The 26,926-nt window shown below is 47.6% G+C and overlaps 1 protein-coding gene across 1 annotated transcript in view; it reads right to left on the bottom strand.

Annotated features, from left to right (window-relative positions):
• CHAT (choline O-acetyltransferase) overlaps nucleotides 1-26,926 on the bottom strand; it is a 63,990-nt gene that overhangs the window by 13,901 nt on the left and 23,163 nt on the right. Inside the window, 7 exon segments of the mRNA XM_060241050.1 lie at nucleotides 3,478-3,619; nucleotides 7,135-7,252; nucleotides 11,699-11,782; nucleotides 11,785-11,831; nucleotides 13,342-13,442; nucleotides 19,441-19,610; nucleotides 25,865-26,042. Of these exon segments, the coding sequence (XP_060097033.1) occupies nucleotides 3,478-3,619; nucleotides 7,135-7,252; nucleotides 11,699-11,782; nucleotides 11,785-11,831; nucleotides 13,342-13,442; nucleotides 19,441-19,610; nucleotides 25,865-26,042 (840 nt within the window).

The following is a 26,926-nucleotide window of genomic DNA, read 5'->3' as shown; positions in this document are numbered from 1 at the left end:
ATTTTGGTGGCAGATGGCTTGCTGGCCTTTTGACTGTGGAGTGGGGGTGGCCAAGGAGAGCCCCAGGTGAGCGAGGCCTGCTTGGGCTGGCTGGATCTTTAGCCAGCCCAAGGAGGCTCGCTAGCCCAGAGCTCTCCTTTCTTGTGTCGGGTTGCTTTTGGCTCGTGAGGGATGGCATATGCTAATGAGCTCTACCACCTGTTTTTCTACAAAACGACCCCCGCAAAGGACTCATTACATATAAAGGAGACCCAGGCAGACTTTTAAATAGAAAAGCAGGTCTGGAAGTAGGGTTGCAAGGTCTGACTGAGGAAATATCTGAGGACATTGGGGGTGGAGCCAGGAGAGTTTGGGGGTGGAGCAAGAAACAAGGGTGTGACATGCAATGTTCTTTCTTAGTGGAGTTAGTGTGAGCTAGCTCAGTTTTTTAGCCCCTGGCTCACACATTTTTGTCAACTCAGGAAAAATGGTCTCAGAGCAAACTAAGTTATGCAGCATCCGGATCTCTTGCTCACAACTTTAATGCCAGTAGCTCACAAAGTTGAATTTTTGCTCACAGAACTCCACAGCTTGGAGGGAGTATTGGTGACAACAAGCACAACTGAACTCTGGGCATCACATTTAAAGGGACCACACACCTTTTAAAAGCCTTCCTTCCTTTGGAAATAATGTAGGATAGGGGCACCTTCTTTGGGGGCTCATAGAATTGGACCCCTTGGTCCAATCTTTTTGAAACTTGGGCGTTTTTTTTTAGAAGAATTGCCAGATGCTATGCTGAAAGTTTGGCGCCTCTGCCTAAAAAAACAGTCCCTCCAAAGCCCAAGATACCTCTTGGAAGAATCTCTTTTCCAAGATGCCTTCTAAACTTACTCTTTTATGATAAATAATTCTACAATCAAATGTGAAGAGGAATTAAAAAGCTTTGTTCCAAAATGACAGGGACACAACTTGCTTGATTTCCTCATTCCTGTTTTCAGAATGGACTCTGCCCCTAACAACAGCTGGTTATGGGGCTCCCAACCTTCGGGTGAGGCCTGGAGATCTCTGAGAATTACAGCTCATCTCCAGACAACAGAGATCTGTCCCTCAGAGAAAATGGTTGCTGTGGAGGTTTGGACTCTATGGCATTATATCTGAGGCCTCTCCCCACCCCCTTCACAAACCCTGTCCTCCTCACCCCCAAGTTTCCAGGAATTTCCCAAAGTGGAGTTGGCAACTTTATCACTATGGCAGTTGGTAGCCATTGTGTGATGCCTTTCCTCCAGGGGTGGAATTCTAGCGGGAGCTCCTTTGCATATTAGGCCACACACCCCTGATGTAGCCAATCCTCCAAGAGCTTACAAAGCTCTTTTTTGTAAGCTCTTGGAGGATTGGCTACATCAGGCAGGTGTGGCCTAATATGCAAAGGAGCTCCTGCTAGAATTCCACCCTGGCTTTCCTCCATCTTGTCCGTTCAACTCATGTGAGTAGGCAACATCAGAGAGGGCTTTGTCTTCTGCCTGTTGGCCCTCCATGGGAACTGGTTGCCCAGAGCACAAAACTGTGGTGGGCTAGATGGATCTCTAGCTTGATCTGACATGGTGCCCCTTACATTTGTATACTTAGATGAAGGCCAGATGGAGGAGCTGATCAACATGGCAGTCTGAGCCTGCTTGCGGGGAGGGCAGGATATAAATCAGAGAAATAAAATAAAATACCCAACCAGCAGGCATTTGAGAGCCCTGGATCAACGCATATGTTGACGTCTCCTTTTTGAATCGACTCTAAGCTATTACACACCCTAATTCTTCAGCACTAACTTCCAAGAACACATTTATTTCTTGGTTTTGTATCCTGTGTTTTGACTATAAAGTTCCCCAAGCAGCTTGCAAAAATTTTTATGGGAAGTTATTTACATATTAGGCCACACCCCTGACATCACCATTGTTTCACATTGGGCTTTTTTTGCGGGAAAAGCCCAGCAGGAACTCATTTACATATTAGGCCACACCCCCTGACACCAAGCCAGTTGTAACCGCCTTCCTGTGTGTTCCTGCTCAAAAAAGCCCCTCCCCCCGTGTGTGTGTGTACACACACACACATGCATACACACAAACACATACATATATACAGGACTTTTTTGTAGAAAAAGTCCAGCAGGAACTCATTTGCAGATTAGGCCACACCCCCTGACACCATTGTTTCACACGGGGCTTTTGGGGGGGGTAGAAAAAGCCCAACAAGAACTCATTTGCATATTAAGGCACACCTCCTGACATCACCATTGTTTCACACAGGGCTTTGGGGTAGAAAAAGCCCAGCAGGAACTCATTTGCATATTGGGCCACACACCCCTGACACCAAGTCAGCCGGAACTGCATTCCTATGTGCTCAAAAAAAGCCCTGCATATATATATGTAACTTCTCTCCTCCATTCCAGGATATTATAAGACGAAGAGTAGGTTTTTATACCCCATTTTTCTCTGCCCTGAGGAGTCTCACAGTGGCTTACCATCACTTTCCATTCCTCTCCCCAAGAGCTGAGGGAGCTCTGAGAGAACACTGACTGACTCAAGGCCACCCAGCTGGCTTCATGTGAAGGAGTGGGGACTCTCTAGCCCTCCGCTCTTAATCACTACACCAGGGGTGGCCAACGGTAGCTCTCCAGATGTTTTTGCCTACAACTCCCATTAGCCCAGCCAGCATGGCCAATGGCTGGGGCTGATGGGAGTTGTAGGCAAAAAAAACTTCTGGAGAGCTACCATTGGCCACCCCTGCACTACACCACTCTGGCTCTGTCTTGGATGTTATTTCATTGGTGGCTTCTGGTTGGTGTTGTCATTTGGTGCATATTCTAGAACAGGGACCCACAACCTTTTTGGTACCAGGGACTGGTTTTGTGGAAGACAATTTTTCCATGGACCAGTGGGGGTGGGGGTGCTGGGGTATTTGCTGCCCCAGGCTGCCCCCACACCCCATCCCTGCCCTCCATGGGGGTCTTTAAATAAGGGGTAGGCGAAGGTCACTGCCATGCCTACCCAGGCAAGTGAAAGCGGTAGTGCTTCGGAGTGAGGCTGCGCTGCCTCTTTTGTCCACCGGGGACCTGGGTGGTTGAAAGGAGCAGGGTGGTGCTTCTGCCTCACTCTGCAGCCTGGTTGCTAATAGGCCCTGGACCGGTACCGGTCCACAGCCCAGTGGTTGGGAATCCCTGCTCTAGAACAGAGCTGGAAACTGTGAATGCTCTGGACTCTAGGGCAGAGGTGGCCAATGGTAGCTCTCCAGATGTTTTTTGCCTACAACTCCCATCAGCTCCAGCCAGCATGGCCAATGGCTGGGGCTGATGGGAGTTGTAGGCAAAAAAACATCTGGAGAGCTATCATTGGTGACCCCTGCTCTAGGGCATTATATTGCACTGATGTCTCTCCCCGAATCCCACCCAGCACTCCCAAATCTCCAGGAATTTCTCAGCCTGGTGTTGGCAACTCTAGTGAGGAGTACCTGTAGAGACGATGATTGATCAGTCATCCCTTGTGCAAAAGTCAAGGCTTCCGGAGTGGCTGATCGGATGTTGTCTACTCTGCCTTCTTCAAACCGGCGTATGGACGCACTTTCGTAGGTCGGGACGAGTCTGCCGTACAATCTGTGTTTGGGGTGAGATATGAGCAGTTTAAAAACAAGGCTTTTTTTTGTAGCAGGAGCTCCTTTGCATATTAGGCCACACCCCTCTCATGTAGCCAATCCTCCAAGAGCTTACAGGGCTCTTAGTACACGGCCTATTGTAAGCTCTTGGAGGATTGGCTACATGAGAGGGGTGTGGCCTAATATGTAAAGGAGTTCCCGCTGCAAAAAAAAGCCCTGTTTAAAAATATTATTGGGTGGAAAGAAGGGATCGTAATGGTTAAAAACCCCTCTAGCTTCACCCAGTTTCTGTTTCACAGCCGCAGTTTTCAGTTGGTACAATATTTCATTTTTATGCTAATAGGGTTCCTTCAAAAGCAGAGACTGGGCGGCTCCTTTTTAATAGCAGGAATCCAGGATCGATGTGCGCGAGATTGAATTCATTTCTGTTCGGCTGCCTTAGCGAAGAAATCCGTTATATCTGACAACAAGGCTAGTAAAACCGGTGTTCGCTGTTAAGTGCGAGGCATGTTTCATTTGTGCGACATAATAAAATCACGGCATGATGAATTCTTTGGTTTGCAGGATGGAAATTAGGGTTATTTATACCAACAACAACAAAAAATTACTACTCTCGGACTAAATGAAGACATGACGGAGCGGCCGTTTGTGAGCTTTGTGGAGGGGCAAAGGAGCGCATTGTGCGAGAGGTTGAAGTATGCGTTGGAAAAATTAAACAATCGTTTTAGATCCATCCACTGCTCTATGCCCATTGAAAAAGGGGCGAAAACAAGGAGAACATGGAAAAGAGTGGAAAAAACAAAGAGATGCTGTGTTCTGAAAGAAGCTAAACAGTTTCTATATTAAATAACAGGGCCTTTTTGGTAGCAAGAACTCCTTTGCATATTAGGCTACACCCCCCTGATGTAGCCAATCCTCCAAGAGCTTTCAGTAGGTCCTGTAAGAAGAGCCCTGTAAGCTCTTGGAGGATTGGCTACATCGGGGGGGGGGGGTGTAGCCTAATATGCAAAGGAGTTCCTGCTACAAAAAAAGCCCTGTTAAATAATATTTGCAAGAGACAGAAAACATGAATCATACAATCTCAATACAGTAGCACAGGGGAGTCGAGCTTGTTTGTTATCAGGGCCAGTTATGACATAAATGAGATGTTGTTGGGCTGGGCCATGTCGGGTTGGGTCTAGCCATGTCGGGCCAGGCCATGTTTGTACCTATTTAAGATTAGGTAGCAGAGATATAAATTTTATAAAGAACACAGACAAACACACGCATATATATTTTTTTAAACTTAAAGCAAGTTCAAAACGTTAGCACTCATTGGTCTTAATGGTTTCTTTGTATTTCTCCCATGGGATCCAAGGAACTGGGCAAAGAAAGTGCTGGCTTTTTCCTTTCTTTCCCAGGGGACTGGGAGGGGAGGAGCCTCAGCCAATAGAAGGAAGAGAGGCTTGGCTCAGTAGCTCTGCTGTGCAACTGAGAGAGCCTGGCAAAGCAAGCTATGCCTCCCCCCTTCCTCTCCAAGGGAAGAGCCTCAGCCAATGGAGAAAACAGAGGTTTTGCTCTGTAGCTCATGAGCAGTTGAGCAAGCCTTGCAAAGCAAGCTGTGACGCAGAAGGAAGCAAGAGAGAGGAAGCAGATGACAGCCAGTTGCTCAGGGGCTTGATAGGAACTTTCTGAAGGCCTGATTCGGCCCCTGATCTGCAAGTTTGACACCCCTGCAGGAGCATGTGCTGAATCCTACCCAGAAACCTCTAATAATATACAGTAGAGCAGGGGTGGCCAACCGTAGCTCTCCAGATGTTTTTGCCTACAACTCCCATCAGCTCCAGCCATTGGCCATGCTGGCTGGGGCTGATGGGAGTTGTAGGCAAAAAAACATCTGGAGAGCTACCGTTGGCCACCCCTGCAGTAGAGTCCCAGCCAAGGCTGTATAAAAGTTCATCTGGGAGAGGTTCTGTCTCTGAAGCGGCAACCTGTGTATCTCTTTTCATCCAACTGTGTGTTTATTTCATCCAACGCGGCTTCCGGAGCCTCCCAACGTTTCAAGAACAAAGCCCTTCTTCAAGGAGTAAATTCAAAAGCAACAAGTATTTTCATTCCTTGAGGTCCCCTTCAGTGTTCCCTCTAAGCTGAGTTAGCGTGAGCTAGCTCACAGATTTTTAGCCTCCAGCTCATAGATTTGTGCCTTAGCTCAGGAAGGATATATCTATGATAGCTCTCACAAGCACTGCGGGGGGAGGTCTCAACTGAGCTGTTGTTCTATCAGGGCACCCAATCCACAATTCTCACTGATCTCCCAGAAAGGGTGAACTGCAAGGCTTTCTCATTGAGGGAATGTGTGTTTCTTCAGTCTTTTTGGATAAAAAAGGTAAAGGGAGTCCCCTGTGCAAACACCAGTTGTTTCTGACTCTGGGGTGACGTTGCTTTCACAATGTTTTCACAGCAGACTTTTTACAGGGTGGTTTGCCATTGCCTTCCCCCGTCATCTACGCTTCCCCCCCAGCAAGCTGGGTACTCATTTTACCGACCTCGGAAGGATGGAAGGCTGAGTCAACCTGGAGCTGGCTACCTGAACCAGCTTCCACTGGGATTGAACTCAGGTCATGAGCAGAGGGCTCCAACTGCAGTACTGCATCTTTACCACTCTTGGATACTCAGCATGAAATGGGCCAAAAACCATACTCTCCCCTCCTATGTCTTCTGTGAAGCACCGAGAAACGATGGGTAATATTAACTATTTTATTTCATACTGGCTATGCAGGAAGAGTGACGTTTGTTTGACTTGGCTCTTGCTGAGCACCCAGTGACAATCAAAAGATTTCCCAAAGGGGAGCGCAGGGATGGGATCCTTGCATGAAAACAAAGGGAACCTGGCCATTTTGCTCTTTGTTGTCTAGTAGGGTTGCCAATCCCCAGGTGGGGGCAGGGGATCCCCTGGTTTGGAGGCCCTCCCCCCGCTTCAGGGTCGTCAGAAAGCGGGGGGAGGGGAGGGAAATGTCTGCTGGGAACTCTTATTCCCTATGGAGATTTATTCCCATAGAAAAAAAATGGAGAATTGATCCGCGAGTATCTGGGGCTCTGGGGGGGCTATCTTTTGAGTTAGAGGCACCAAATTTACAGTAAAGCATCTAGTGCCTCTCCCCAAAATATCCCCCAAGTTTCAAAACGATTGGACCAGGGGGTCCAATTCTATGAGTCCCAAAAGAAGGTGCCCCTATCCTTCATTATTTCCTATGGAAGGAAGGCATTGAAAAGGGGTGCCGTCCCTTTAAATGTGATGGCCAGAACTCCCTTCGGAGTTCAATTATGCTTGTCACAGCCTTGATCTTGGCTCCACCCCTAATGTCTCCTGACTCCACCCCCATAGTCTCCTGGCTCCACCCCCAAAGTCCCCAGATATTTCTTAAATTGGACTTGGCAACCCTATTGTCTAGTACCTGTGGCTCCCCAGTCGTATACATTACTATTTAATTGCGTGTTTTAAATGACAGACGCAGGCTGGTGTGGGTTTTTGCATACCTGTAAAATGCCAGCTGCAGTGCTACTTGGATGTAGGCATCGGGGCTCATCTTCTGCTTCTTGATGAACTCTTTCCCATAATGTTCAAATTTATAAACCGTAAAATCTAGATTCTTCACTGACCTGGGGAACGAGCAAACTATGCATGAAAAATGGTCGCTTGTTGTAATTGTCAAACTGCCCCCCCCCCCCGCAATGTATACCAGAGCAACTGGGCTTATGGCTATGCATGACGGTCTTCAAATACCAGCTATGGGCTTGGTTCCTCCTAAAAATCTCCTCTGATGGAAGAATTTCCCCCAGTGTCCCCCCAAATGCTTCTTTGGAGGGCCAGGGTCCCCCAGGAACAGCAAACAAAGTCCAAGTTCTGCTGTAGGAGAGGAAAGTTGGCAAAAATTACTCTATTTCCCACTAGCAGGTATGATCAGCAGGATCTGACAAGAAGCCTTGAACCCCTAGTATTAGCAGCCTTTGTTAATGTCAAAGGGTAAAATGCAGGCCTTGAATTCCACAGGAGCTCACAGGAGCACAGCTCCTGAACCTTTCTAATGGTTCCCCCTCTTCCTCCCCACCTACCTACCTTGTCCATTGAGTAGTAGGTGCAGCTGCACAACAATCCCTGGATTAGGAGAATGGGCAGCCAACCAGCCACCAGGAGCTTTGCCACACCCCCAGCAGCCCTCATTAACCCCTGGAGAAGCCCTCACCAGCCTTTCTCCACTTCTTATGTGATTTTGAGTGGCAGATGGCTTGCTGGCCTTTTGACTGTGGAGGGGGGGAGTGGCCAAGGAGAGCCCCAGGTGAGTGAGGCCTGCTGGATCTCTAGCCAGCCCAAGCAGGTCTCGCTAGTCCGGGGCTCTCCTTTCTTGCATCGGGTTGCTTTTGGCTGCTGGTGGTGGGGAGACATATGCTAATGAGTTATGCTAATAAGCTCCACCACCTATTTTTCTACAATACGACCCCTGGTAAAATGCCATTTGATCCAGCTGCAAAACTGTAAGTAGGGAGAAACAATCTTCATAGTCCTGCTATGGGAACATGCAAAAAACCCTCCTATACTTGAATTCAAATTTTCTACTCAAATGAGTTGTTTACCGTCACTGCTATCTATACATTCTTTCCATACTCTATAACTCTACACTCATTCATCAGACTTCTTAGAGCATGTCATGTGTAGGAAGAGAAGCCACTGTTTGCATTTTATGCAAAGGCGCTGTGCGGGATCCGATTTACTTCCTTTTTGTGTTTGCAATTGTTAGATTGTTTTCTTAGCAAAAGGGCATACCGATAATAATATGGATTGTACTGCAATGGGTAGAGTGTAAAAGCATGATCCTGAGTATGTGTGTGCTTAACACTCATATTTTGGGTTTCCCCCCTCCCCATTTATCTTGCGATAGTTGCTTTTTTTTTTGTCCACGATTGGCATGAGCAATATGTTGCTGCTGATGCCTTGTAGATCTGCTCTCCATTAAAATAAAGTTTGAGGATTCAAGGATTCAAGACTTTATTTTATATGCACATTGGGGTAAAAAATCCTAACTATAAATACAAGTTGATGGGGGTGTGAACTGGAGGAGATTGACCAAGAGAGAGATCTTGGGGCCATGGGGTCATTTTCACTCACTGAAAATGTTGAGACAGTGTGCGACTGCAATAAAAAAGGCCAATGCCATGCTGGGAATTATTAGGAAGGGAATTGAAAACAAATCAGCCAGTATCATAATGCCCCTGTATAAATTGAGGGTGCGGCCTCATTTGGAATACTGTGTACAATTCTGGTCACAGCACCTCAAAAAAGATATTATAGCATTGGAAAAAGTCCAGAAAAGGGCAACTGGAATGATTAAAGGGTTGGAATGGAACCTATGAAGAAAGGTCAAAATGCTTGGGGCTCTTTAGCTTGGAGAAACATTGACTGAGGAGTGACATGATAGAAGTTTACAAGATTATGCATAGTACAGAGAAGGTAGAGAAAGAAGTATTTTTCTCCCTTTCTCACAATATGAGAACTCATGGACATTGATGAAATTGCTGAGCAGTCGGGTTAGAACTGAAAAAAAGAAGCACTTCTTCACCCAAAGGGTGATTAACACATGGAGTACACTGCCACAGGAAGTGGTGGCGGCTACAAGCATAGCCAGCTTCAAGAGAGGACTGGATAAACATATGGAGCAGAGGTCCATCAGTGTCTGTTAGCCTCAGCTTATCGTTGGAACTCTCTGTCTAGGGCAGTGATGCTCAGTATTCTTGGTGCTTGTGGGGGCACAGTGGGAGGGCTTCTAGTGTCCTGGCCCCACTGGTGGATCTCCTGATGGCACTTGGCTTTTTTGGCCACTGTGTGACACAGAGTGTTGGACTGGATGGGCCATTGGCCTGATCCAATATGGCTTCATTGCTTCAGACCAACATGACTGCCCACATGGTCTCCATTAAACTTCTTCAGTCTCATATTAGGACTGCACTGTGCACTGATGGAACTGTTGGGTCCTGCTTTGAAAAGAATCTGGCCCAACTGGATTGACATATATGTACATATGATGTTGCCTTCTACTGAATGAGACCCATGGTCCATCAAGATCAGTATTGTCAAGTCAAAGTAGCAGCTGCTGAGTTTTGTATGGAGCGGGACACTCCAGGTCACACAGAAGCCAAAACCCATGTGCCATCAGGAGGTCCACCAGTGGGACCAGAACTCCAGAAGCCCTCCCACTATTGCCCCCCCCCCAAAGCACCAAGAATACAGAGCATCACTGCCCCAGACAGAGTGTTCCATCTACACCTTGTGGCTAAAAGCCTCTTGTGGACCTCTGCTCCATAATGTCAAGCCCCGAGATTCCCAATAATGAAGTCCTTTGTTTGGTTTTAAATAGACTGGTTTATTCAGGAATTCAAAGGTGCTACATGGAACATGGTCCATGGAAATACTGAGATACAAGAGGTTACATGCTTACTATATAGGGTTTCACAAACGGTTAAAAAAGGTGCTTCATTTGAACCTAAAGTTCAGAGGTTAAGGCAGTGGCTATCTTTCTTACTACAAAAGCATTCTCACGCTATAGTGCTAACAGATAAGCAAGCCTGTGAATTTAGGGAGTACATCCTTGAAACACAGCAGGCCTTTTCCAGTATCATAAACATTCTTCAGCCAGATGGTAATGCCTACGTGTTCTCTAGGTTGTAAATAATGGAGAAGGGTCAGAGCATTAGTCTGACAATTGGCCAGCCATGGCTAAGCAAAGAGTAGGGGCTTGACACATATGTCTAGCCAGTTCCCTCTTGAAGCTCTCTATGCTTATAGCTACCACCACTTCTTGCAGCAGCTAATTCCACATGTTAATTTAGGCTTGCCAATCCCCAGGTCCCAGCGGGGCTTCTTCCGCTTTTCCAGGCTCTTTCCCCGCCTCCAGTCAGTTGGCTGGTGGGGGGAAGCCCTGCCCCCAGAGAATCATGTGACTTTTCCCCATCCGGAGGCTTCAGTCTTCGCTTGGAAAGGCTTCCTCTTGGGATGTGTGTCTGTGTTACTTTGAAGAAGTTGGCGGCAGCTCGTGAGTAGACAGGCCAATCCCTCGCTCAGCGTAGCCAGAAACGGGGGGGGGGTGGGGGGAGGGAAACGTCTGCTGAGCACTTACATTACTCCCTATGTGGAGATCGATTCTCATCGGGTATAATGGGGAATTGATCTGGAAGGTGTTGGGGGCTCTGGGGGAGCTGTTTTTGATGTAGAGGCACCAAATTTTCAGTTTAGTATCTAGTGCCTCTCCCCAAAGTACCCCCCCCCCAAGTTTCAAAACGATTGAACCATGGGGTCCAATTCTATGAGCCTCAAAAGAAGGTGCCCCTATCCTTTATTATTTCCTATGGAAGGAAGACATTTAAAAAGGTGTGCTGTCCCTTTAAATGTGATGGCCAGAACTCCCTGGAGTTCAATTATGCTTGTCACACCTTGTTCCTGGCTCTGCCCCAATGTCTCCTGGCTCCACCCCCAAAGTCCCCAGATATTTCTTGAATTGGACTTGGCAACCCTATGTTAATTACTCTTTGGGTGTAGAAGTGCTTCTTTTTATCTGTCCATTAATTCCATTGCATGCCCACAAGTTCTTGCATTGCAAGGGAGAAAAGTACTTCTTTCTCTGCCTTCTCTATCCCGTGCATAACCTTGCAAACCCATGCATAATTTTGTAAACCTCTATCATGCCACTCCTCAAGCGTTCTTTCTCCAATCTAAATGGCCTCAATCCCTATTCAGTCTACTCTGATTAGCAACTGCTTCTCCAGGGTTCCAGGCAGAGGTCTTTCACATCACCTTCTACCTAGTCCTTTCAATTGGAGATGCCGGCAATTGAACCTGGGACCTTCTGCATGCTTTGCCACTGAGCCAGGCCCCCGTCCAATGTTAAATCTAACATTTAAACATCAGTCTCATGAACAAGTATTTGCCTTCTCCCGTAAAAGTCCCTCTCCACCCATCGATCAACGAAAGCTTGAATTAATTACTATCCTGTGAGAACCTATCAGAGCTCCCAATTTATTCTCTTAAAAAGCGGAAAATAATCTGCAGGACCGGTACCTTGAAGTTTTTCTGCAGCTGAAGCCAAGTGTGCCTGAATTTCCGGAGAACATTTCCACCTTAGTCTCCTCGGAGCAGAAGTTCGCTCACCGAATCAGCTCGGACCAGTTTCTTAGCCCCTTCTTTCCTGTTTTTTTAAAACAAGGGGTCTGTAGTTCCCATTGGTCTGCACGGAGTGGCTACAAGTCCCAGGGCAAATCTTTAACATTGTGAACCACAGAGAGATCCCTTCTCCATCATGCAGGAAGAAGCTGCACTTCCCTCCTTCCCCTATGTGGCGGGGAAGCTGCTCCCACTCGCACTGCCCTCCTTGGATTCTGGGCTGGGATTCGCTGCAGTGCTCCGTCTCTAGGGTTGCCAATCCCCAGGTAGGGGCAGGGGATCCCCCGGTTTGGAGACCCTCCCCCCGCTTCAGGGTCATCAGAAAGCGGGGGGAGGGGAGGGAAATGTCTGCTGGGAACTCTGTTATTCCCTATGGAGATTTATTCCCATAGAAAATCATGGAGAATTGATCCGCGGGTATCTGGGGCTCTGGAGGGGGCTGTTTTTTGGGGTAGAGGCACCAAGTTTTCAGTATAGCATCTAGTGCCTCTCCCCAAAATACCCCCCGAGTTTCAAAAAGATTGGACCGGGGGTCCAATTCTATGAGCCCCCAAAGAAGGTGCCCCTATCCTTCATTATTTCCTATGGAAAGAAGGCATTGAAAAGGTGTGCCGTCCCTTTAAATGTGATGGCCAGAACTCCCTTTGGAGTTCAATTATGCTTGTCATAGCCTTGATCTTGGCTCCACCCCTAATGTATCCTGGCTCCACCCCCAAAGTCTCCTGGCTCCACCCCCAAAGTCCCCAGATATTTCTTAAATTGGACTTGGCAACCCTATCCATCTCCCAAAAGGGCAGATCGAGAAGCCCAAATAGCACTGGGAAATGCTGAACTTCAGCATCCATGATCGTCGTCATGCTATGATGCCACAGCAAATTGACCCTGAGTGCCCAAGGCCGGGGCACTTGCCCAGAGCCTCTTTCTAGAGCCCGTTGTATTTATTCTCACAAGGGGCCTTATTTCTAGTTGGTATATAATGCCATAGAGTTCACCTTCCAAAGCAGCCACTTTCTTCAGGAAAACTGATCTCTATCATCTGGAGATTGGTTGTAATCCTGGGAGATTCTCCAGTCCCTACTTGGAGGCTGGCAGCTCTATCTATAGGCTCCACCTGGAAGTTGGCAACCTTAAAGGGATAACAGCTATTTGCATATATCAAATTTTGTCTCATCAGAAGGATCCCATTAGATGTAAGATGTCCAGGGGTGGAATTCCAGGAGGAGCTCCTTTGCATATTAGGCCACACCCCCTGATGTAGTCAATCCTCCAAGAGCTTACAAGGCTCTTTTTTTGAAAGCTCTTGGAGGACTGGCTACATCAGGGGTGTGTGGCCTAATATGCAAAGGACCTCCTGCTAGAATTCCACCCCTGAAGATGTCTATGTCATTTGTGGGGGGAACATCTCAAAACACAATAAGATACGAATCTATGTCCCAGGAAGCCCACCCAGTTCCAACAACTGAAAAGAAGCAAAACAGAACAGAGATGAAAATCATTTCTCATCGTTGTGGGCTTGCAGAGTCAAAGCGACTTACATGTGCCGGAGCAGATGTTCAACACACTGGACCAAGACGATCCCTTCAAAGGGGGAATGTTCGCACACCGTTCCGCAGACTCCATCTCTTCCCACCACTAACTAAGCAGGGAAATATACATTGACAGTCATAACCTCACCGTTGAAAATCACCAGTAAGACGTTCCCATTGTGATAAGCAGTGGCAGGTGTGTGAATGGATAGGATTTGTATACAGTGAAGACTGGGGGTGCCACGTTCTCCCTGGCCACTAGTGAGGGATGGGGAGTTAGGATGGCCACATCCAGATTGCGAAACTCCTGGAGATTTAGGGATAGAGTCTGGGGAGGGCAGAAACCTCAGTGGGGTACAAAGCCATAGAGTCCACCCTCCAAAGTATCCATTTTCTCCAAGGAAACTGATCACTCTAGTCCAGAAATGAGCTGGAATTCTGGGGGAACCCCAGGTCCAACCTGGAGGCTGAAGACTGTAGTGAAGACCCCTGGGGGTGCCGTGTGTCCTTATTTCCCCTATACAAGAACCGGCTGTTTCAGTATCAGAGTGGAGGGCAAGTTTTGCCTTGAGACATGAGTATACCAAGAATCCCAATCTCCTTCCTTCCTTCCTTCCTTCCTTCCTTCCTTCCTTCCTTCCTTCCTTCCTTCCTTCCTTCCTTCCTTCCTTCCTTCCTTCCTTCCTTCCTTCCTTCCTTCCTTCCTTCCTTCCTTCCTTCCTCCCTCCCTCCCTCCCTTCCTCCCTCCCTCCCTCCCTCCCTTCCTCCCTCCCTCTCTCCTAAACATCTGACATTCATGCCTTGTGGCTCTCAAACTTCTGATGTTCCTGTCTTGTGGCTCTCAAGAATCTGACATTTATTCCACGTGGTTTTTACGTTAAGCAAGTCTGGCCATCTCTACCATAGAGCATCCAAGAGAATGTAGCTGGGCAGGTATAAATATCTTATATTACACATACTTTAGTCTAGCAAGGCGGAGGTCTACACAGCCTGTACTGATGCCCTCCTTACAACACAGCACAGTCCATACACATGAATATCCAGGGGTGGAATTCTAGCAGGAGCTGCTTTGCAAATTAGGCCACACTCCCCTGATGTAGCCAATCCTCCAAGAGATTACAAAAAAGAGCCTTGTAAGTTCTTGGAGGATTGGCTACATCAGGGGTGTGTGGCCTAATATGCAAAGGAGTTCCTGCTAGAATACCACCCCTGTGAATATCTTTCTTACATTGGTGCTTCTGCTAGAATTCCATCCTCTACCCTACAAAAGTGTACGCTGAAATAAAATCTTGTTAGTTTCTAAGGTGCCACAAGACTCTTGTTTATCACTGCTGGATCGGGAACCGTTTGCACATATCAGCTGCAGAGATGCGTTTGGATTTGCCTTATGAGGTTTTGCTGCAAAGCGTTCACGGTGTTGCCCGCTGGCCGTGTGGAATGCGCCTGGGGATGGCTGCTCCCATCAGCCTCCCAAAGTAGATTCAGATGCGCACCCCCATCTGTTGTGTTGTGCATTACATAACTGTTTGCGAATTACCGTCTCTGGACCAGAGAATGTAGATGCAGAATTTCCAAAAATATGACATCCTAAATAGAATATTCAACGAACGGCAAGAACGAAAAACACACACACACACAAATGCACCGAAAGCCGGCCCAAAGATATCCAACAAAACAACCCTTGTATTAGAATTGCCATTTTACCATGAATGTGCGTTAGATGAATTTAAAATAGCTGGAGTGTTCTACCAGGTGTTAATATAAAGTTATTGAGCTTGCTCTATCCACAACCAAGAAAATAATGGGGTAGAGGGGAGGGGAAATAATGTAGTTTTTCTTTTTTCTCCTGTTGGATGCCTTAGCTTAACCTTTCCTATTTCCTTTAATTGGATATGAATATACATATTTCTGCCTGCCATGCACAGTAGGCTGGTTTGGTTGACTCTCATAATTGTGGAGGAAATTATATGCCAGGACGAAAATTACAGATGGGGGGGTGAGTGACATTTTGCCACTCCATGCTGAGTCTGACATTGACGCAAAGCACCTTGGAAGAAGATGGAATTTGCTGATGCAAAACCTTGGCGAGAAAGATGGTGGACCAAACCGTTTTTTTATTTTCCTTCCTCTTATTTTTCGGGGTTTCTTTCTTTTGTATCCAGGTAAGGAGAGGAATGGCATTTGATCAGGTGTAACATATGATGATGAAGAAGAAGAAGATATTGGATTTATACCCCACCCTTCACTCTGAATCTCAGAGTCTCAAAATCTCCTTTATCTTCTTCCCTCTGTGAGGTGGATGGGGCTGAGAGAAGAAGAAGAAAAAGATAGAAGATATTGGGTTTATACCCCACCCTTCACTCTGAATCTCAGAGTGGTTTACAATCGCCTTTCCCTTCCCCTCCCCACAACAGACACCCTGTAAGGTAGGTGGGGCTGAGAGAGCTCTCCCAGAAGCTGCCCTTTCAAGGACCACTCTGCAAGAGCTATGGCTGACCCAAGACCATTCAATCAGCTGCACCCTGCTCTCTCAGCCTCACCTACCTCACAGGGTGTCTGTTGTGGGGGAAGAAGGTGAAGGAGATTGTGAGCTGCTCTGAGACTCTGATGAAGAGTGGAGGGCAGGGTATAAATCCATCATCATCATCATCATCATCATCATCATCATCATCATCATCATCATCATCATAATCTTCTTCTTCTTAGCCAGTTTGGTGTAGTGGTTAAGTGTGTGGACTCTTCTGGGAGAACCGGGTTTGATTCCCGCCTCCTCCACTTGCAGCTGCTAGAATGGCCTTGGGTCAGCCATAGCTCTCATAGGAGTTGTCTTTGAAAGGGCAGCTGCTCTCAGCCCCACCCACCTTACAGGGTGACTGTTGTGGGAAAGGAGATAAAGGAGATTGTAAGCCGCTCTGAGACTCTGATTCAGAGAGAAGGGCGGGGTATAAATCTGCAGTCTTCTTCTTCTTCTCTTACCTAGAAGTCAGTTTTAATTCTGGGAGGTCCCCAGGCCCTGCCTGGAGGTTGGCAACCATAGTTGAAGGGGGAAGAAGGACGTTGCAGAGCAGAGGAAGCAAGCCACCTTCCTTTGCATGACCCTGGGTGAGACAGTAGCGTTGGAGCGAGGCCAAACTTTCCTTTTTGACCGGAGGGGCTAAAATTGTGTTACATGGAAATTAGTGTAATGAATCCCGGTGAGTCCACCTTCCCCAAAGAAACACACTGTGAACAGTACTTCCTTGCGTGCGGTGCAGACAAGAAAATGCGTTTCATGCCCAATGCATTTCAGTCTTTCTCAAAGGCAAAAAATTCTCCCTACAGAGTATAGCGTTTGGATGCTCACCATCTTAGAGTGCAATCCTAAACAGAGTTAAACCCTTCCCAGGCAAATGAAGTCAATGGTCTTAGAAGGCAGTAACTCTGTTTTGGACCACGCTGCAAGTAACCTGCTTGATCTGTAATCCTGCTGTTATTTGGTATACTTGAGGGTACTGATTATCTGATGAAGCGTGCATGCACATGAAAGTTTATACCCAGGGCTTTTTTTGTAGCGGGAACTCCTTTGCATATTAGGCCACACCCCCTGATGTAGCCAATCCTCCAAGAACTTACAGGGCTCTTAGTACAGGGCCTACTGTAAGCTCCAGGAGGATTGCCTACATCGGGGGTAGTGGGGGTAGTGGTGTAATATGCATAAGAACATAAGAGAAGCCAAGCTGGATCAGGCCAGTGGCCCATCCAGTCCAACACTCTGTGTCACATAGTGGCCAAAAAACCCAGGTGCCATCAGGAGGTCCACCAGTGGGGCAAAGGAGTTCCTGCTACAAAAAATCCCCCGTTTATACCCAGGATTAGACTATGTTGGTTTTCAAAGTCCCACTAGACTCTAACTTTGTTCCATTGTTTCAGACCAACATGGCTACCCACCTGGATCTATTCTAAGAAATATATGTATAAGTTAGGAAATGGTGCTGCTTTGAATGGCTGAACTGATCTAACCGCCTCACTTTTGTGCCATTTTTCCATTGAGAGAGACCAATGTTTGGAAGCAATTTAGTACAGGCCTCCCCAACCTTTTCGACCCTGAAGGCTGATTCGGAATTCTGACACAGAGTGATGGGCAGAGCCACAAAATGGCTGCCACAGAGAAGAACCAGCCACAAAATGGCTGCCATAGCTTATGTTTAGATGGCACAGGGGAGGGGGAGGAGAAGAAGAAGATTTGGTTTTATACCCCACCATTCACTACCTGAAGGAGTCTCACCCAGCTGGCTTTATGTGAAGGAGTGGGGAATGAAACTCAGCTCTCCAGATTACAGACCACTACTCTTACAACACCAAACTAGGTCTCAGTGAAGATCCTTGTGCTGTGGTGGCAGCTGTTGCCCAAGCAACGTCTTCAGAAATCTGCACAATCAAATCTTCAGTGGCCAACCAGAAGCTCTGCTGAGGAAAAGCCCCACCTAGTCCCTCTACTTTCTAAAAACATTTGGTGGGTCCCGGGAAAAGTGTTGATGGGTGCCATAGCTGGGCACCACGTTGCGGGCCTCTGCCTTCGGAATAAAAAACCCCACGTTGTTCACTCTTCTCCCCCCCCCTCCCAACTGTTGGCTTCCTTTTGACATTTTGGAATGTGAATTTTGCCCTTCGGTGTAGATCAGCCAGGCAACATGAGACTTCTTATCAGGGCTTTTTTTTTTAGTAGGAACTCACAGGAACGCAGTTCTGGCTGGCTTGGCATCAGGGGTGTGGCCTAATATGCAAAGAAGTCCCTGCTGAGCTTTTCCCACCAAAAAGCCCTGTGTGAAACAATGGTGATGTCAGGGGTGTGTGGCCTAATATGCAAATGAGTCCCTGCTGGGCTGTCCCCACCAAAAAGCCCTGTGTAAAACAATGGTGACACCAGGGGGTGTGGCCTAATATGCAAATGAGTCCCTGCTGAGCTTTTCCCACCAAAAACCTCTGTGTGAAAAAATGGTGATACCAGGGGGTGTGGCCTAATATGCAAATGAGTCCTTTCTGGGCTTTCCCCACAAAAAAGCCCTGCGTGAAACAATGGTGACACCAGAGGGTGTGGCCTAATATGCAAATGAGTCCCTGCTGGGCTTTCTCCACCTAAAAGCCCTGTGTGGAACAATGGTGACACCAGGGGGTGTGGCCTAATATGCAGAGAAGTCCCTGCTGAGCTTTTCCCACAAAAAAGCCCTGTGTGAAACAATGGTGATACCAGGGGGTGTGGCCTAATATGCAGAGAAGTCCCTGCTGAGCTTTTCCCACAAAAAAGCCCTGTGTGAAACAATGGTGATACCAGGGGGTGTGGCCTAATATGCAGAGAAGTCCCTGCTGAGCTTTTCCCACAAAAAAGCCCTGTGTGAAACAATGGTGATACCAGGGGGTGTGGCCTAATATGCAGAGAAGTCCCTGCTGAGCTTTTTCCACAAAAAAGCCCTGTGTGAAACAATGGTGATACCAGGGGGTGTGGCCTAATATGCAGAGAAGTCCCTGCTGAGCTTTTCCCACAAAAAAGCCCTGTGTGAAACAATGGTGATACCAGGGGGTGTGGCCTAATATGCAGAGAAGTCCCTGCTGAGCTTTTCCCACCAGAAAGCCCTGTGTGAAACAATGGTGATACCAGGGGGTGTGGCCTAATATGCAGAGAAGTCCCTGCTGAGCTTTTCCCACAAAAAAGCCCTGTGTGAAACAATGGTGATACCAGGGGGTGTGGCCTAATATGCAGAGAAGTCCCTGCTGAGCTTTTCCCACAAAAAAGCCCTGTGTGAAACAATGGTGATACCAGGGGGTGTGGCCTAATATGCAAATGAGTCCTTGCTGGGCTTTTCCCACCAGAAAGCCCTGTGTGAAACAATGGTGATACCAGGGGGTGTGGCCTAATATACAAATGAGTCCTTGCTGGGCTTTTTCCACCAAAAAGCCCTGTGTGAAACAATGGTGATACCAGGGGGTGTGGCCTAATATGCAAATGAGTCCCTGCTGGGCTTTCCCCACCAAAAAGCCCTGTGTGAAACAATGGTGATGTCAGGGGATGTGGCGTAATAGACCAATGAGTTGCTGCTGGGCTTTTTCTACAAATAAAACCCTGCTTCTTACCTGCATGGGTTTATCGTACCACCGATTGGCACCGTTTTTATGGTAACCTCCTCCGTGCAGAAGCTGCAGAGCCCTGTTGGTGTCATTGGGTTCCTCTCCGCTCGGGCTGTCGAGGCACACTAAGCACAAGCTCCGCTCGATCATATCGAGTGCGTCTCGGTTGGTAGAATCTGGAGGGCGAAACAGTTGGTACAATGAGTTTTCTGGCCCTGTTGGATCTACTGGAGTCTGAAAGACTCCGACGACATATGTTGTTATTTGAAATCAATTAATTTGCGAGTGCTGTTCAATTCCACTTAAAATATAAAGCCCAAGCTTATATGAAGTATTGCGGGGTTTCTTTTGTAGCAGGAACTCCTTTGCATATTAGGCCACACACCCCTGATGTAGCTAATCCTCCAAGAGTTTACAGGGATCTTATTACAAGGTCTATTGTAAGCTCTTGGAGAATTGGCTACATCAGGAGTGTGTGGCCTAATATGCAAAGGAGTTCCTGCTACAAAAAAAGCCCTGATGGGGAGAGGCTGTGGCTCAGTAGCAGAGCATCTGCTTGGCATGCAGAAGGTCCCTCTGTATTCTGCAAATCAGCTGTAATTTCAGGAGATCTTCAGGCCAGACCTGAAGGTTGGCAACCCAGTCTAGGGAGCATGTGACAGGTGTGCTATGATGTCACCGCATTGTGAGTTTGCTTATCCTGCAAAGCGGCAACCAATGAAGTGGAGTGGGAAATGGGAAACATCACAGTATGGATGCCAAATCACATGTTTTCTGGTCCTACATTTTGCCTGGATGTGGGGTGGGGGGTTAGGGATGCCAGCCTTCAGGGACCCCCTGAAGTTACAGTCATGGCCAGATTACAGAGATCTGTTCTCCTGCAGAAAATGAATGCTTTGGACGGAGGACTCCATGGCGTTGTATTCTCTGAAGTCCCTGTCTTCCACAGGCTCCATCCCCAAGTCTCCAGGAGTTTCCCAACCTAGATTTGGGAAACCCTCCCTCAATTCCTGTTGGTGATCAGGGAGAACCTGCCAACAGGGGGGGCAAGGAAGTTACTGCTCTGGGTGGAAGCCCCACACAACTGTAGTTTTTCCCAATGACGGTGGTGATCTAGATTCAAAGGAAAGGAAAGGACCCCTGTGCAAGCACCAGTCGTTTCGGACTCTGGGGTGACATCGCATCACGACGTTTTCACGGCAGACTTTTTACGGGGTGGTTTGCCATTGCCTCCCCCAGTCATCTACACTTTCCACCCAGCAAGCTGGGGACTTATTTTTCCGACTTCGGAAGGATGGAAGGCTGAGTCAACCTCAAGCCGGCTACCTGAAAACTTAGCTTCCGCTGGGGATCGAACTCAGGTTGTGAGCAGAGTTTAGGACTGCAGTACTGCAGCTTTAACACTCTGCGCCACGGGGCTCTTCCTGGCTGTTAATGAGGCTTCCCACCCCAATGTGTCATCGGAAGACACAAAGAAAACCATTTTCACCAGTGTGTCCACAACAAAATATGTTTTTTCGGTTGTCCAGAATTAAGGATTAGCATTGATAGCCTTTCGGTTGTCCAGAATTAAGGATTAGCATTGATAGCCTGAGTATCTTGTTGAATTCATTCAACAAGAGAGTACTATTAATGTTGGTACAGGAGTTACAGAATGGGGGCGGTTGGCTCATACTGGCAAAGTAGGGTTGCCAATTCCCCCTACGGCCTCTGGCGGGGGACATTGTTCATGCGCTGGCCGCTCTAGGAGCTTCCGGGAAAACTCTATGGTTTCTCCAGCTGCTCTAGCAATTTGGGAGGAAAACTCTATGGTACCCATCATGCTGGTGATGTCAAAAGGGGATCCTGCAGTGGATTGGCGAGTTGGGAACCTCCAAAGCGGGAGAACCTGCCGCCCGCCTGGGAGCTTGGCAGCCCTATAGCAAACCGATAACTTGGCTCCTCAGAACAGATGATCACCTGAGCCCAAATTTCATTGGCGTCTAGGCTCATGTAGTTTCCAAGCTTCTCCTGTCCATGCTAAGGTGACCACAAAGAACTACATTTCCCAGAGTCACTAGTGCCTGGGACACGCTTGTGGAAGGTTCAAGGCACCAAAGAAGTCTTGCTAAGAGACTGCCGTACTCCCCTGCTTTCTCTACTAGGAGCGCTTTGGCAGAAGTGAGGGGGAAGCAGGGCTGGGTTATGGGCAAGGGTCATTTTGTAGAAAAATAGGTAGTGGGGGTCATTAGCATAACTCATTAGCATATGCTGCCCCCCCCAGCCAAAAGGAAACCGATGCAAGAAAGGACAGCCCCAGGCAAGCGAGGCCTGCTTGGGATGTCTAGAGATCCAGCTAGCCCAAGCAAGCCTCACTTGCCTGGGGCTCTCCTGGGCCACCGCCCCATCTCCAATCAAAAGGCCAGCAAGCCACCTGCCTCCCAAAATCACATAAGAAGTGGAGAAAGGGTGTGCAGGCTTCTCCAGGGGTTAATGAGGGCTGCTGGGGGTGTGGCAAAGCCCCTGGTGGCGGGTTGGCTGCCCGCTCTCCTAATCCAGGATTGTTATGCAGCTGCACCTACTATTCATGGACAAGGTAGGTGGGGAGGAAGAGGGGGAACTCCAGAAAGGTTCAGGAGCTGTGCTCCTTTGAGCTTCTGCTTAATCTGAGGCCTGGTTATGGGGCTCTTTAGGGAAAAGTTAGTGGCTTCTAGAGAACTGGGGAAGGCATTATATTATGGCTATTTTTATGCTCCAGTGAAGCCACAGAGAGCTTGAGTCGGCTTTTTGTTTTCTTACAGCACTAAAACCCAGCAGTCAGTTCTTTATTATTGGGCTGCTGACCCTTCAGTCTCGGAAGCAGCGTTGCATGACAGAATGCAACCTCTTTGACATTCCTCTTGCTGGATCAGCAATGTGGCGTCATTCATTACAGGAAAGCAGCCGACTGGTTTTTGCATTCTGATCCAAAGACAGGCTACCTCTGCCGGGCATGGAGAGCCCTAAGTCAACAAGGTGTGAAATAGCAAATCGGGTTTGCCTTCTTCTGTTATATGCAAAAGCCTTGAAGCCCGGTGCTCACTAAATAAACATCAAAGCCACAGGGCTACTATATAAGGGGGGGAATAAGATATTTGGGGAATTAATTAGGATAGAAATGGGGTAGCTAAGAAAAAAGGTGTTGCCTTTGTTATCTATGTGTAGTGGACCTTAGTGTCATAGTTGTCAAACAAGGAGATGACCATTTATCTAGGCTTTTGTTTGGTTAATGATTCTATCTATCTATCTATCTATCTATCTATCTATCTATCTATCTATCTATCTATCTATCTATCTATCTATCTATCTATCTATCTATCTATCTATCTATCTATCTATCCATCCATCCATCCATCCATCCATCCATCCATCCATCCATCCATCCATCCATCCATCCATCCATCCATCCATCCATCCATCCATCCATCCATCCATCCATCCATCCATCTATCTATCTATCTATCTATCTATCTATCTATCTATCTATCTATCTATCTATCTATCTATCTATCTATCTATCTATCTATCTATCTATCTATCTATCTATCTATCTATCTATCATCGCCTTTTCTGCATATTAGGCCACACACCCCTGATAGAGCCTACTGTAAGCTCCAGGAGGAGTGGCTACATCAGAGGTGTGTGGCCTAATATTTAAAGGAGTTCCTGCTACATCAAAAGCCCTGGGCAGAGCTGTTGGAGGTGCCTGTCCAAGCCACATGAAGTAGGGGCATGGCTTTCTCTCTCTCTCCTTCCTTCCTTCCTTCCTTCCTTCCTTCCTTCCTTCCTTCCTTCCTTCCTTCCTTCCTTCCTTCCTTCCTTCCTTCCTTCCTTCCTTCCTTCCTTCCTTCCTTCCTTCCTTCTTTCCTTCCTTCCTTCCTCCCTCCCTCCCTCCCTCCCTCTCTCCCTCCCTCTCTCCCCCTCCTTCCTCCCTCCCTCCCTCCCTTCTCGCCCTCCCTCCCATCCTGCCCCTGAATCCTAAGAACTCTTTGCTATAGTCATAGATACCCACAGGGCTTTTTTGGCAGAAAAAAGCCCAGCAGGAACTCATTTGCATATAAGGCCATGCCCCCCTGATGTCACCCTTGTTTCACATGGGCTTTTTTTGGTAGAAAAAGCCCATCCAGAACTCATTTGCATATTAGGCCACACCTCCTGATGCCAAGCCAGCCGGAACTGCGTTCCTGTGCATTCCTGCTCAAAAAAAGCCCTGGATACCCAATTGGTTTTTCTTGCCACCTTTGGTTTTATTATATTGTTTTTATGCAAAAGCCTTATGGAATCTGATTGGGCAAAGTGGTCGTTGACTGTAACCAGGCCTTTTCTGGTATCAGGAACTCCTTTGCATATTAGGCCACACACCCCTGATGTCGCCAATCCTCCAACGTCTTACAGTAGACTGTGTAATAAGAGCCCTGTAAGCTCTTGGAGGATTGGCTACATAAGAGGGGTGTGGCCTCATATGCAAAGGAGTTCCTGCTACAAAAAAACCCCTAACAATAATTCTGAAAACTCTTTCCTGGGAGTAAGGCCCAGTGCCTAGACCTGAGTTAGAATTTGAGTTAACCTGCTTAGGATTCCACTGTATGTGTATCAACAACAGTGTATCAAGAACGATTGTTCACAAAACGCTACGAAGTTCTGTGACGTTGACTTTGTATGTGTCCATTTTGAGTAGCTAGGACGTTGATTTGACCTGTGTTGCACAGAGAGTCACGGCCATATTTATAGAATTGTTATTCCTATTGTAAACGGTGGGATACAGGTTCACTTTTCCAGACATAAATATGCAAGGATTTTAAAATTCATTTGTATGATTCGCCCACCAGCTGTATGGTTCAGACACAAGCTTATGACGTTGTTCTGAAAGCGAGGCATAATATTTTTGGCCAAGGACTTCTTAGCTTAGAAGGTTATCAGACCATTTTAGATGCTTATACAATATGCTTTGAAGGTTTGTGGGGTTTGGGGTGGGGTGGGTTTTTTTTTTTTTTTGCACTTGCGTGTGTGAGTCTCTGTGTGTGTGCACCTGGAAGTCATGGTTACCTCTCGGGATTAGTGCCTACTGGAGGCATGGAGATATTCAGAGAAGAGGCTGAATAAGGCCTGTCCCTGCCTTCCTGACTGCTGGTATTCCAAGGAGGTCTCCCATCCAAGTACTTGCCAGAATTGACCCTGCTTACCTTCTGAGAGGCAAAGAGTGGTAAAGCTGCAGTACTGCAGTCGGAGCCCTCTGCTCACAACCTGAGTGCGATCCCAGCGAAAGCTGGTTCAGGTAGCCGGCTCCAGGTTGACTCCGCCTTCCACCCTTCCGAGGTCGGTAAAATGAGTCCCCAGCTTGCTGGGGGGAAAGTGTAGATGACTGGGGAAGGCAATGGCAAACCACCCTGTAAAAAGTCTGCCGTGAAAACGTTGCGAAAGCAACGTCACCCCAGAGTCGGAAACGACTGGTGCTTGCCCAGGGGACTCCCTTTACCTTTTTAGCTTCTGAGATCAGACAATGATCAGACATATGGGGCTTGCCTGGACTATTCTGGTCCGGGCTATGTTGATCTTTATTTTATATGTGTTTTTGACACCGAGAGTTGATGAATAAATTGGATCGAGCCGGTTTTGAACTGAGTTTCAGATTAGCTGTTTTGGTAGGTGTCAGAAGAGCTACATTTGAGTCCAGTGGTGCCTTAGAGGTCAACAAGGTTTTTGGGGCAGGTCTTTTTTTTGTAGCAGGAACTCCTTTGCATATTAGGCCACACACCCCTCATGTAGCCAATTCTCAAAGAGCTCACAGGGCTCTTCTTGCAGGGTCTACTGTAAGCCCTTGGAGGATAGGCTATATCAGGGGGGTGTAGCCTAACATGCAAAGGTGTTCCTGCTACAAAAAAGTCCTGTTTGGGAGTATCAGCTTTTGAGAGTCGATGCTTCCTTCTTGATTAAGGTGCTACGAGACTTGAATCTAAAACTTCGGAACAGAGATTCAAAGCACGCATTTTGAAACATGAATAGCAAGGATTTTTTTGAGCAGGAATGCACAGGAACACAGTTCCGGCTGCTTTGGCATCAGGGGGCGTGGTCAGATATGCAAATGAGTTCCTGCTGGGCTTTTCCTACAAAAATGGTGATGTCAGGACGATGTGACCTAATATACAAATGAGTTCCTGCTGGGCTTTTTCTACAAAAAAGCCCTATGTGAAACAATGGTGATGTCATGGGGTGTGGCCTAATATGCAAATGATTTCCTGCTGGACTTTTTCTACAAAAAAAGCCCTGGGTAATAGAGGAAAACCAGGCAGGTTCCGGGACATGTAGTTCTTGCTTACCTTCCACTAGGATCTTCCGGGCCTGGGTAATAGAGGAAAAGCCCTGGGTAATATAGGAAACCAGGCAGGTTCCGGGACATAGAGTTCTTGCTTACCTTCTACTAGGATCTTCCGGGCTTCTGCCCACTCTGTCCTTCCATCAGATGTCAGGAGGCCAATAGGAGGCAGTCTCTCCTCTTCGTTCTCTGACATTTTGACTATCTTCCGTAATTGGGTGAACAGATCCCCCTCACTGAGACGGCGGAAATTAATGACAACATCCAAAACAAAAAACTGCAGAGGAAGCAGCACAAGTGAGAAGAGAGATCGTGAACGGATGGACCAATACTGAAGCTTCTGGGTTAATTTAGAGGGGCTCGGGCCCAGTGACGATTCTCAACAGAATCTGGTGAGACATGGCTCTCCATTTCAGGCTGAGGAGCTCAGCTGTAGCTCTTCCCCATGAAATGATTCCGTAGCATAAAGGAAAACACTATAGCAGGAATAAGGCAAAAGGAAGTGAACGGGTAGCATTGCCAGGTCCGACTCAAGAAATATCTGGGGACTTTGGGGGTGGAGCCAGGATCAAGGGTGTGACAAGCACGATTTAACTCCGAAGGGAGTTCTGGCCTGGCCATCACATTTAAAGGGACCGCACACCTTTTAATTGCCTTCCTTCCATTGGAAATAACGAAGGATAGGGGCACCTTCTTTGGGGGCTTATAGAATTGGACCCCCTGGTCCAATCCTTTTGAAACTTGGGGAGGGGGCATTGGGGAGAGGCACTGGATGCTATGCTGAAAATTTGGTGCTTCTACCTCAAAAAGCAGCCTCACCAGAGCCCCAGATTCCCATGGATCTATTCTCTATTATACCCCATGGAAACCAGTCTCCATAGGCTATAGTGGAGTGCCCAGCTGACATTTCCCTCTCCCCCTGCTTCTGATAACCCTGAAGCGAGGGAAGGGCCTCCAAACCGGGGGATCCCCTGCCTGCCCCCGACTGGGGATTGGCAGCCCTACGAGTGGGTAAGGCTGATGTGCCCTCCCTTGGATGGTCCAGCTAGCAGGATCAGCCCTGCTTGCTGCTCAGATGGGAGACCATTGAGGAAGTCCAGGGCTGCTCTGCAGAGGCAGGAAATGGCAAGCTTGTCACTGTTAGAAATATCTATCTGTTTT

Source organism: Heteronotia binoei, chromosome 6 (assembly GCF_032191835.1).
Source record: "Heteronotia binoei isolate CCM8104 ecotype False Entrance Well chromosome 6, APGP_CSIRO_Hbin_v1, whole genome shotgun sequence".
In the NCBI taxonomy this organism is placed as follows: Eukaryota; Metazoa; Chordata; class Lepidosauria; order Squamata; family Gekkonidae; genus Heteronotia; species Heteronotia binoei.
Note: the sequence above shows the minus strand (reverse complement) of the source record. Positions and strands in the feature narration are given on the sequence as shown.